Source organism: Camelus ferus, chromosome 2 (genome assembly GCF_009834535.1).
Source record: "Camelus ferus isolate YT-003-E chromosome 2, BCGSAC_Cfer_1.0, whole genome shotgun sequence".
Lineage (NCBI taxonomy): Eukaryota > Metazoa > Chordata > Mammalia > Artiodactyla > Camelidae > Camelus > Camelus ferus.
The window spans coordinates 74,169,021-74,182,693 of NC_045697.1; the positions used below are offsets into that span (position 1 = coordinate 74,169,021).

General features: G+C 37.7%; 1 protein-coding gene across 1 annotated transcript in view; it reads left to right on the forward strand.

Moving 5' to 3' along the window:
• ARHGEF38 (Rho guanine nucleotide exchange factor 38) overlaps nucleotides 1–13,673 on the forward strand; it is a 112,913-nt gene that overhangs the window by 15,251 nt on the left and 83,989 nt on the right. The window contains 1 exon segment of the mRNA XM_006184617.3: nucleotides 8,868–9,055. Coding sequence (XP_006184679.2) covers nucleotides 8,868–9,055 — 188 coding nt within the window.

Sequence of the window (13,673 nt, forward strand, 5' to 3'; positions counted from 1 at the left end):
ATTTTTGGAGAGGTTTCTGGGTGTCACACACCGAGGTGAGCAATTTGCCTGCTTTATCTCGATTCTCACAACCTCCAAGCAGAGCAGTGACTATGGTTAAAATGCAGGTGTAGGAGCCAGACTGGCTCGGTTTCTGGTTTGAATCTATTTCCTGTGGTGTGACCTTGGGCCTTCACCTCTGTGTGTTTTAGCTTCTTCATGTGGAAATAAAAGACAGAGAATAAAATAACCTACTGTGTAGTGTTTTTGTGAGGACTGAAGAGCTAGTGCAAGACAGGCTCAGTATATAGCACAAAGTGAGTGTAGTCGTCCCCCCTTATCCGCGGGGAACTGATCCCAGGACCCATGCGGAAACTCCACGAATACTCAAGTCCCTTACGTAAAATGGCACAGTGTTTGCCCATCTCCCCATATACTGTAAAGCATTTCTAGATTACTTATAACACCTAACACGATGTAAATGCCATGAAAATCACTGCCGGGGATGCACAAGTTCAAGTTTTGCTTTTTGAAACTTTCTGGAATTTAAAAAAAAAATTTTTTTTTCAATCCTTGGTTGGTGGAATCTGTGGGTGCAAAACCTGCAGGTACAGAGGGCTGCCTGTACTCAAAAATGTTAGGTCTTTTCATCATTAATACCACAACTGTTCTTACTCCTTTTCCACAGAGGAAGCAATTTAGTGACTCCAAGTGACTTGGCCAAGGTCCCACAGCTAGTGGGTGGCAGAGTCAGAACTGAACTGTATGTCTGTGTGTCCAGCACAATTCCACTGCATATAACACAGTGTACCTCGATCACAGCACGAGCAGTCCGGGTGTAGAGGGAGGAGAGCCCAGGCTTCAGAACCAAGCATGTCTGGTTTGAATCCCATCCCCTCTGTGTACTCTGTGAGCCACTGGATAACTTGTACTCACATTCACTGTGTTCAGTTTCCTCATCTCTAAAATTAGTGTGGATCCCACTTTAAGTCTTGTGTGGAAGATTATAGATAATATATATATTTTTTAATTGGTACGTAATAGGTGTTTGATAATGGTTGCTCTTATGGGCTAGACACAACATATTATAATTAATATAACTGCAGTCATAGTGTATAATGCTTAATATCAAAATTACTTTTAAAGAATATACATTCTATAAACAGCATGTGGTCTGTACATACAATGGAATGTTATTCGACCTTAAAAAGGAAGTTCTGATTTTCTACTACAATGTGGATGAACTTGAAGACAATACGTTAAGTGAAATAAACCATTCATAAAAAAACAAATATTCTATGATTCCACTTACATGAGGGACCTAGAGTAGCCAAATTCATAGAGACAAAAACTAGGATGGTGGTTGCCAGAGGCTAGGAGGGAATGGGAAATTATTTAATGGATTTGGAGTTTCCATCTGAGAAGATGAAAAAGTCCTGGAGATGGATGGCGGTGATGATTATACAGCAATGTGAATGTCCTTAATGCTGCTGAACTACACGCTTTATAAAAGTAATTAACATGGTAAATTTTATGTTATATATGTATTTACCACAATAAAAATAGGGGAAAAAGAATCTAACTTTGTGTAAGAGGAAAGCATTATTATTAAAATTATTGAAATGAGAATCAGTATTAAAATTAGCTCTTGCTTCTCCAGTCATATTTTTGATGTTTTAGATCGAGTTCCACCAAGAAGTCACGTTAGTCTTTATATTTTATAAGAGGGACAAGGTGTGTGTGACTATTTTTATCCACCATATATGTTTCTATTTGAATTGGCAGGTGAATATTAATCAATGTAGATAACATTCTAATGATACTGTCAGAGGAGAAGTAATATTGTTGTGACACCCAGAGAACATTTTATTATACACACTACCTTGAACATTTTTACCAGGGAATTTGATGCAGTGCACATGCAGTGCGCAATAGAAAGGAGCCAAGCTAAAGTGCATTAGTCACGTGTGCTGCACTGCCTGCGAGACACAAGGATATAATTAACTATGAAGGTCATTCCATCTCTGGTATAAAATTTGGAACAAAGATGTATTCAGTTATGCTGTTTACTCTACACTTCAACTCTTCATTTTTATAAGCTTTCCTTTCTATGTGATTTTTGAACTCCCATAAGGCCTTTTTTTTTTTTAAAGAAGAGAAAGTCGTTTTGTTTAAATTGCCTTGCACTCCAAACCCATCAAAACAATTTTGTATTTTGAAACACGACTTGCTTTTGACATTGAAACTTTTTTCCTCTTTTTTTTTAAAATTTACTATAATAAATGTTACATTTTGAGAAAAAATGTGATATACCCAGAAGGCCCTGTGTGCATCTGTTCCACCTGCCTCTGTTTCAGTATCCTCACCTTCATACTCATTGAAGTTCTCTTTTATCTCTTGCACTAGCTCTGCCTTGATAAAACACCAGCTCTAATTGTTGGCCTTAGTTTCCCTACCTTGAGTTGCATCAGACCTTCCTGGGCAGCAGAAGGAATTGTTCATCTCTGGGCTTTCCTCTAAGCTCCTCCAAGCCCTTGTTTTTCCTCTAGGCAAAACAGTGAATATTTGCCCATCCCTTGTCTCCTCAGAGAGCTATTAGCCTCAAACACTAATATTTCTAACCTTTCTAGCAGGACCCTGTTACTTGTTGAATGTTTTCATTGGGAGTTTGAAGAGAGTGAGTCTCTACACTTGCTTCTTACATATTTTTGTCTTTCGCTGTACTGAGCTGTTTGGGTCCTATTTCCATTTAACTGGTATTCTTACTACAGTAAGGTTTCCTTAGAGATTACAAGGGTGGCTACTACCCAAGTTCGCCTATACTTGAAAGCGGTGGCCTTTTAACCTAAATTATAAATAACCAGAGGCCAAGATCAAAATCTTTTTCTGTCAGAATTCTTTACACATTATTTGCGTATCTCTAGCATCCAGTGTTACTCATAAAATATTTAATTCAAGTCCTAGTCTCACCCAATTTTTTTCTTGCAGGAAGCTTGTGAGAATTTCTCTTTATGCTTGGAATTTAGAAATTTCTCCATTTATATGCTTAGCTGTGCTTCCTTTTTGCAAAGTGGAAAATGTAAAAGGCGAGTAAATATTTCAGGACAAGAAAGACTAGAGAATTTTGTCAGTCTTATTGGTTATTGCTCTAACACTCATTTGTTTCTCTCCACTTGTTCAGGTGGCCTTCTTTCTGGATTAACATTCCATATAGTTTATCTTTCCCTCTTCATATCCATCCTATTCCTTTTTGCATCTCAATCTTCCATTTGGGACCATTTGTCCTCTGAGTAAAGTACATCTTTCAGAGTTATTTTTAATGAGACTCTTTTGGTGGTAAACTAAGATCTTGTTTTTCTAAAATGCGTTTACTTTACCATCACTTTGAGACAGTTCTGCTAGGCTAGGGTGTGGTTATTTTCTCTCAGCGCTCTAAGTGTGTTATTCTACCACCTTCCAGCTTGTGTCACTGCTGTTGTAAAGGCAGCCGTGAGTCTCACAGTAATCCCTTTGTAGGTAATTTGTCTTTTCTCACTGCCTCATCTCAACGTCTCCTAAGCTACATTGCACATTTTCCATCTCTTCACTTCTCTCTGTTGCATTTCGTATATAATTTCTTTGGCTTGGTTTACTTCATTCCTTCATCTTTATGTAATTTACTATTTTACCCTTTTATTGAGTTTTTTATTCCATTGACTTCTACAATTTTAATTATTATGAGTTTTACTTTTCAAAGTTTTATTTCATTCTTTTAAAATCTACTTTATTTTTGTAGTCCTCTTGTTTCTTGCTTATAATTTCAAACTACTGTTTATTTAGACCAACTAAACACACTTTTCATATATCCCTGCTAATAATTCCAATATTTTAAGACTTTGTGGATATAATTGTGTCTATGCTTTTTCTTGTATCTGTCTCACGGTACCTTGTTTCCTTGTTATGTTTTAGGAATTTTTTTTGTGATCTCATGTTCCTTGCAATAAATATGTGGGAATTAACTGAAGCCTGAGTTGAAGAGATATTCAATTTCATTAAAAGTTTTGTTCTTAATTTCCTTTCTTCCATTTTCTTTTGGCTTATGTGTTTTCTTTTCTTTTTTTAAGACTTTTTTTGTTAGATTCTTAAGTCATTAATTTTCAGTTTTGTTCCTTTTCTTATATATAAATTTAAGGCTATAAATTCTCCATAAACAAAACTTTAGCTACATTTCACATGTAACATTTTTCTTATCTCTCAGAATAAACATCTTCTATTTGCTTTTGTGATTTCTTCTATTTCTCACTAGTTATTTAGTAGTTTATAAAAAATTCAAAAACAAATGAGGCTATAAGTTTTATTTTTGTTATTTATTTCTACAACACCATCCATGTGTAGGTCTTAATCTTTGTGACTAGGACTTCATGGTTTCAGCATGGCTGCTGCACCTCCAGGACTGACATCCACATTCCAGGCAGTAAAAAGAAGGCAAGAATCATGAGAGGTGGAGGATGAAAGAAGGGCCATTTCAACCAAATTTGCCTCTTTATAAACTGAAACTTCTTTTAAGAGATTTCTGCTTACACCCCTTTCACCATAAATGAGACGTAATTTGAAAAAGAACCTAAGAAGTAAGCATTTTTATCTATCTATTCAGGGCTTGATTTATGAAAAGCAAATGAGAGAATAGATATTGGGCAGGCAAATAGCAGTGTCTGACAACTAAACTGCTATTATAAAGAATAAAGATATGTGTGTATATATATACATATATATACACACACACATATATATATACACACATATATATATGCTTACCAAAAAAACCCCCACTATATACTGTTAAAGTTGAAAAAGCAAGATACAGAAGAATATGTATATGAAGCCATTGTTTAAAAAGAAAACTAACTGCTGTATGTATGTTTATACGTGCATGAAAATACTTTGAGATGATTATACACAAAACTGGAATACAGCTAAGAATACAGTGAAAACCATATTACAGCTAATAAACAGGGACTGCATCTAAAAATAATAGCAAACATTTACACAGTATCTATTCTTTCAGACACTGCTGTGTTTAACAAACACTAACTCATTTTATCTTCACAATCACTTTATAAGTTTTTACTAATGTTATCCTTAATTTACAGATGAGGAAACTGATGCACAGAGTTAAATAACTTGTTCCAGGTCACAGATCTAATAAATGTTGGAAGTGGAGTTTGAATCCAGGAAGTCGGGTGCAATGTCTAGGCACTTCACCTCAAAACTACATATAACTTTATAATTTGAAAACATTAAATCAATTACCTCTCCTTAAAATCCACCCCAAAAAGCCGCAGCAATAGACAGAAGCAGACAGAGCACCTGTGAACTCCAAGCCAAGCACAGGCTCTCAGTGTTGACTGCCATCAGCCCTCCCCAGCCACGCCTTTGCTGTCGGCTGTTTTCTCATCTCTCTAAAGGACCAGGTTCTCCCTAGGCAGACACCCATGGCAGGAAAGCTACCCAGGATTCCTAATGCCAGCTCTCTCCTGACTTTCCTCCATGAGCAACACCCCCAATTTTTCCTTCCCTTCCTCTCCCATCTGAACATAGCTATCCACCCACTTCAGAGACGTGCATTTTTCTTGACAAGTTGATAACCGTAAAATAATGGGATAACTGTTTGCTCCAGGTCGTGGGAAAGTTCAAGAGTAGAGAGAAAGGAACCTTGTCATTCCCAGGCCTATGGAAATAACTAACATTTACGCTGTTTTGAAGATCCTTGCTTTTAATCCAGTGTTAAGGATAACACGGTGACGGTTTTCAACCCCCTTTTACAGATAAGGAAACTGAGGCTCTGTGAGGATAACTGATTTATTTTGTCCATCACGTGCTCACTGTGAAAAGTGGCAGAGCTGATCTTAGGTTGGATTATCCTTTTCCAAAGCTGCAGCAAACTCCTTTTACATAAGCCTCCTTGGCCAGGAATCCCCACATATGTTACCCATGAAATTTGTGGCTAGAGTAGTGAAAATTCATTATCACTGCTGGAAAAATAAAGCTTGGGGGTGAAAGAGGAAAGGCAAGGGGGGTGGATCAGCTACACGGTACTGTTTTCACACCCAGTAGCATATTTTGGATAAAACAATCTAAATGTCCTTTTAGCCTCCATTTCCCTTTAGTTTTGACACAGTCTTTCAGTTTATGCTAACTATTGGAAAATATTCATTCTTCAAGTTCTATTTTTCCTTCTTTCCTAAATATTTAGTTCTTCTGTTGCCTTACCAAGAAATAAAACATTATAGTTGACTGATGACTTGAGTGATCTACATTGGTCGTACCTATGTGTTACAAATATGTAAAAATGTAGTATAACTAAAAGATAAATGTTTTAAAGGTAGAGAAGGATCTTACAGAAACAAAACTTGTGCACACAATGCATGGTGGAGAGTTTGTTGGTTTAAGAAATGCAAACAGAGAAAGTGTTCAGAGACCTGACCGGAAAATGATGCAAGTCATTGTTCCCACAATAAACTTGAGTCAAAAGAGCAAACAAGGATATCTTACAAGGTTGCTTAACTCTAAATTGACTGAGAAGGTGAACAGAGACGTTTCTGAAGTTGAATATCCTGACTAGCACTTGATTTCAACCACTGTGACCCACTAACTTGGTTCTGAACAAGACGTTGATCAGGATTAGAAAAATCTAAGAAACTCTTAATTAATAAAATCTGATGTACATTTAAAGTGCAGCTACTGGAAAATCTGTGAAATAAGTTAAACTGATATAGTCATTGAGTCGTGGGATTTAGAACAAAGAAGAAGGTGAGAATATATTTTAGGAAATTTCTTGGCCAAAGATAAGGAAAGACTCCCTTCTCCGTGGTAGGCCCCCAAATTGATAGATTATTCTTTTTATAAGGCACAAAATGTTTAGAACTTGGAAAAGCAGATATCAGTTAGGACAGTTTTGAATAGTACCCCTTATATTTTCAAGGTAATTTTAAATAATAATTGAATACTGTCCGTACTGGCTTGCCAGCTCTCTACTACTGACTCTTCTGTCTGTGAGCTGTTTCATTATCCCAGGAGAAAAGAACCCCCCATCGCTCCCCCTCTGCCCTCTGGCTCCCAACCCCCAACCTTTCTGAAGGAGCAGCCAAAGGGAGACTCATGAAGATGAAGTTGCAAATACAGCCCGCTCACTGTGTCTCCTCCCCAGTGATCTGCCTTCCTCTTTTATATCCAAAATAGTTCATAGTAATGACACCTGTTCGTAACTCTTCCTTTTGAATTTGGGGGGCTGAGAGGCAGGCTTCTTCTACCTTCCAATAAAAACATTATAAATTAACCAGCATCCCCAAATTCCCATAACATAGTTCAAGACATGAAGGCTGCAGAACACCTCTCCTCGCATGATTCTCTTCTTAAATAACTTCTGTAGATTGTTTCTTTGGCACCAAATCACCCAAGCCTTCTAACACCATGTGCTCTTAGATACTATTTGTCAAATCCTTCTTCTTTCCTGATTAAGGAAGAATAGTTCCCAGACAGATGGCTCAGAAGCATATTTACCTGCAAGTCAGGATTGTCCAGAGACCAATCTAGTGCACCTTCTAGTGCACTGCTGGAATTATCTTCACAGCATCCTCCACAGAGGTTTGCTTACCAAGCCTCTGCCTGGACTCCTGAAATTACTGGGCCAGGGAGAGAGCACTGCTCACTACTTTTAAGTGTCTCTTCACATTCTTGGGGGCAGTCTCTTTACGTTGAACCATAAACTCCACTATTATGTTTCTCCAGGTATCTTGCTTTGTTAGTGGAGTCAGCCAAGAGAATATACTCTATTTCTATTTCCATAATTGTGATCTGTGCACTTTTTTCACCCAGACAGACTCTTTATAAGCCCTTTTGTAGAGTTTTACAGTCTCAGGAAGTAGTGTCAGAAGTAAAGGCATCTGTCAGTTACTAGAATCATCTTAGCTTAAAGGAAATAAAATGACTCCTGCAACCGCAGAGACTAAGATGGAAATTAAGTTTGTAATGACTTCAAGCTTGAAGCAAATTCATTCACACACACACCTCCACACTGCCCCACGATCTATCACTCCTCTAGTTTCATCTGTGACCTAGTTTGTGGCTTCCAAAGTTTTACATTGCTGTGAGACGTTCATCCTTGATGACATTTAGCTTTCTCACATTGGACTTTGTATAAAATCTTGGCTACCTGTGAGGCTTCACATTTATCTCATTATCTCCTCAGTACTGTGATTTTTTTAATTAAAAGTTTCTGTTTGGTAGTTCAGTAATTTTGAAATAACAAGATATGCAGTAGTATTGAAGATAAGCCATGAAAAACTGTAGTTGGAATTTGTTTAACCTACCACTGCCTCACTCCTCCTGGGTTCGTGACTAGTGAAGCGAAGAACAAATCTAATCATGTGCAATTGTTTTCTATTTCATTGAGTTTTGTGTATTACCCACTGAGAATGAGGGGTAATTATTTTTAATAATAGAGACTAACAAAATTGAAAGGTGTTTCACTAATTAAAAATCTTCCCTTGATTTAAAAGCAAATGTGTCCAGAAGAAGTTATGAACTGTGTTTTTAGACATTTTCCCTCTAGCCTGAAGACTGGCTATGTAGCCTAATATAGTAGCAATGAGATATTTTAAAGACGAAACATGACAGTTGAGTATAATCTTTCTGACTTGTCAGAAGTATTCATTCTCACTCCCTTCTTGCTCATAATTTCATAGGATTCCAACCTTTGGGGGAGCTACCACACATCACTTCCCAAGAACACCCATGAAGACACACAGCCTTTTTCCTTGCTGACAATAATCCTGTAGTGATGTTGTTTGTAATGAAGAAACAAGAAACCTCAGCAGAATGCCTCACATGTACATGTGTTCATTTAACAGAAAAGATGACCCCACAGGCTGGGTGTTCTGCGGCTGAGACCCTAACTCAGGAGGAGGAACATCAGATGCAAAGAATGATGGCAAAGCGTTTGAGAATCATCAGGGAGCTGATACAGACAGAAAAGGACTATCTCAATGATCTAGAGCTGTGCATCAAAGAAGTGGTTCAGCCCTTGAGAAGTAAACAGGTAAATGCAACTCTGAGGGTCCCCTCTGCCCATATTCTGAATAGGATGGCAAGCACCATGAGATCAAAGCCCCCAAGTGTATCAGAAGTATCATGTGCCAGACTGAAGGTGGAGTGATGGGCCCCTCCCCCAGTCCCTGGGTTTGCATTGGCAGGAGGCATCAGCAGACTCAGACTTCAGCAGAGGGACACCCAGAGTCAAGGAAACTGCACTTTAGAACATAGGAAATTCACAGCTTTCGTCACTTTGAAATTTCAATGTGTTCATTCTTGGATTTCCATGGAATTGCTAACAAATTGTAAGCCATAGTTTTCAGCAGGTTAGGAACAAAGCACTTAAACTTGACCATCCAAAGATGGTCAAGGTTTCAGAAGAGAAATATGTGAGTTTTTTTCATCTCCTACATTGAGAGCGCAATTAAACTTATCACTATTTAGTTAAGTAAAATGCAGCACAGAAATTAGCCAAAGCGTAAGACAAAAATTTCTCTTTGGTAGGACTGGCCTCAGACAAAACTTGAGGTGTTTGTAAGTTAATCATTCTCCTCCTTTTTAATCAAGGCCTTTTCAGGGAATTTTTTTATAGGGAATTAGAGTAAAGGTACAAGGATATTTGAAATTTATACACACACACACACACACACATATATATATACACACAATTACTAGGGTGGTAAGTGGTCCTTATACACAGTTCAAACAATATGCAAAAACATAAACTTAAAAGTGAAAACAATCAGAAGTTCCACTACTCAGAAGATATTCACATGGTTAGGAACAGCCTTTCAGACATCAGTTTGGACACTTACACTCACACACACACATTTAACATAAATGCAATCAAAACCGCACATGCTTTTTGTAACGCACGAATTTCATTCAGCAGTCTGGTGGATGTATCTTTCCATGACCACTAACACTTTTCAGTGGTTTTCGACTGCTACTTGACGCTGAGACACGCTTACATCTTGGGTGTTGTCATCTTATCTCCTTAGAATAAATTCCTAGGAATGGAAATGCTAGGTCAAAGGATGTGCATATTTAGGATTTTGATAAAAATTGCCAGCTGACAACCAAAAAGTTGATACTGTCCTAATTTTCATTCCCATTAACAGTGCTTGAGAGGCTGCTCCTCTGCATCCTCTTTAAATCCGAGCATTGTTAGGTTTTACAAACAATGAAGACCGGGTTCCTCTGATTTCTTCTGACAAATATCTTCTTACATATTCATCAGCCATCTCTATTCTTCTAAATCCCTATTCATACCCATGTCTTTTGCCCTTTTAAAACAATTGTGGATTGTCTTTTTCTTATTGTTTTATAAAATCTCTTTTCATATTAGATATTCTTTTTCAACTCCACATGTTACAGTGAATTTTCTCAGTTTGTCTTTTGTCCTCTAACCTTGATTACGGTTAAAAGTCAAAACCTTGTTTAAGGTTTAGTCATTTGTTTTTGCCGTTTTTAAGTGGCTGGAAATATCCAACTTTGTGGATTCTGGGTTTGACATCTCAACATAGTACTCATGATTATAAAAATACTGTGAGTCAGTTGTCCTAATATCAATTATTAAACCTTTTCCCCAGTACTTACAACATCTAGAACCAGAGTTTATATTTCTTTACACAAGATTCTTCTCAGAAGTATTAGGAAAAATATCTGGTTTACAAATCAGGGAAAATCTGATCAAGGTGTAGATCAAGGTGACCTTTGATATAAAAGTTGTTTTGGTTTAGGACAATGTATAAAGAAAGGCAGCAGAACAGGCTTGGAATTTTTCCCTCAGGGAATCATCTTTAGTTTTACTCCCTCATGACGTTTTATTAGGTACTTACTATTTGTCAGGTCCTGTTCTTCCAAACACTTCATCAGAATCCTGATTTAATCCTATCACAGTTCTCAATTTAGAAGGTAACTGGCAACTTTCTGAATCTGGAAATTACTTAGTAAGTCTGTAAGAGGAGGAATAACATTCATGGTCCTGATAAACATTTGCTCTCTAGTTTCACTGTTAAATATATAGAAATATGTTTGTTGTGGCTTTTTTTTTCATTTAACATAAACTAGCTGCATTGATATAGCCTTTATCCTGGCAGATATTAATGGTTATTAATAAAATATTCATTTACATAATTATTTAAATATTGGGATTTCTTTAGTGGAGGTACTGGGGATTGAACTCAGGACCTCACGCATGCTAAGCATGCACTCTACCACTGAGCTATCTCCTCCCTGCAAATACTGATTTTAAATACACGTGGTATCAGATTTTACCACTACCTACCCTCCCTTACAGTACAATCCTACCAGTCACTCCTATTTTAGAAAAAATTTAAACTTAGCCCACTGTTTCCATAACTTCTCTCTTTCCCTACCTAATTCTGCCATCAATTTTAGGTAATTTCAACTTTCAGGCAAACCTGAAAACATGCAAACCAGGAAGCATGATCCATGCAACCTCCAGCCTCTCACTCAGTTCTGTGGCTTGATTATATCCAGCGATCTTTCTTAACCCCATCTCAGCCACTCCCTCCAGGGCTACACCCTAGAATCATCACTACCAATAACTTCACCCTCTCAGAGTCAGAATTTCAGGCTTACCGCTCTCTAACCCCTAAGTCCTCTCTTTCTGCCCACACCCACTGGTACTCTGTCTCCAGCAATTTCTTCACGCCACCAGGACTTCCAAGCTATTGAGCTTACCACGCCTTTTCACTTGTTCATCAAGCCCAAACCTGGCTTGGCGTCTGTGGGTCCTTCATTATAAAATCACTCTTGCAGATGAACTCAATTCCCTTTCTCTCTCTCTTTCCATTTACTTGCCTGAAAAAAAACCTGCTCTTGATGGAGCTCAATTTTCTGCCTACTTTACACCCTTACCCATGCAGCTAAACCAATCTCTTTTAAAATTCATGACCATTTTCTTCAAGTGGGGCCCCCAGTAATGTCTCTGAAGAGACGCTTATATCTTCTTGCTCCTTGCACCTCAAATCCTTCCTCTTTTCTCCTAACTCTCAGCTAATATCCTTTTTCATCATTTCTTTTTTTTAATATATATTTTTACTGAAGAATGGTCAGTACAATGTTGTGTCAATTTCTGGTGTACAATGTAATGCTTTAGTCATACATGAACATACAAATATTTGTCCTCGTATTCTTTTTCACCATAAGACTCTACAAGATATAATTCCCTGTGCTATACAGTATGAACTTGTTTATCTATTTTATATATATTAGTATCTGCAAATCTCAAACTCCCAATTTATCCCTTCCCACCTCCTTGCCCACCTGGTAACTATGTTTGTTTTCTATGTCTGTGAGTCTGTTTCTGTTTTGTAAATTCAAAAGTCCACAAATGATAAATGTTGGAGAGGATATGGAGAAAAGGGAACCCTCCTACCTTGTTAGTAGGAATGCAGTTTAGTGCAGCCTGCAGCCAGTTATGGAAAACAGTATAGAGATTCCTCAAAACACTAACTAGACTTACCATATGATACAGTGTCAGCTGAGGGAGGCTGGAGAGGGATTCGAAGAGGTGAGCTGCCCAACTGGAAAAAGGCGCGAGGAGCCGACATAGAGCAAAACAGCACTCCATTGCAGTACAAGCAGGTGGTCCCTGCGCCCAGGTGTACGCACTAGTCCTTTTAGAATGCAAGTGGCGCATGCGTATTGTTCATAATGCTGAGTCACGCTACCGGCGCATGCGTACATTTACCTCTTACCAGGTGCAAGCCATTGTGAACTTGCGCCTGGGCCCCATGGCATACTCACTTAAGGCTGCTGACATACAGCAATCCCACTCCTGGGCATATATCCAGAGTGAACCTTAATTCAAAAAGATACATGTACCCCAATGTTCATAGCAGCACTATATACAATAGCCAAGACAAAGAAACAACCTAAATGTTCATCGACTGATGACTGGATAAAGAAGCTGTGTGTGTGTGTGTATAACTCAGCCATAAAAAACAATAAAATAATGCCATTTGCAGCAACATGGTTGGACCTGGAGATTGACATTCTAAGTAAGCCAGAAAGAGAAAGAAAAATACCATATGACATCACTTATGTGTGGAATCTAAAGAAAAAAAAGACAAATGAACTTTTTCATCATTTCATTGAGAAAACAGACAGAATAAGATGTACACACTCTCATCACCCAATCTACCAACCTATCTGCATCTCTACCCATGTAACCTGGTCAATGGATCCTGCTTCTAATTAAGGATAACCTCTCTGCCAGTGCACGATTCTATCCCCTTAAGCTTACTCCAGAATTTCACTCCTCCCAGTGTCCTTTTTCTCTTCTGCATAATTGATTTTACTCTCCCTGTTGGATCATTCTCATCATTATCTGTCATCTGTTATCTTAAAAAAACAGGAACAACAACAACAAAAAATCTCTCTCTTGATCCTAAAAATGTTGTCTATATTCTCTGTCTTTATTTTTCTCTTTTTAAGTTGAATATGAAATATTTAATATGTATAAAAGCATGTGACAAAGACATGTTTCAAAATAAGCACAGCTTACCAAAACTCTGTCCCTATGATGAGTTAATGATCGATAAAAAAGATTACATATGTAAGAAAATGCCCTCCTTTGAATTCATAATCAAAAG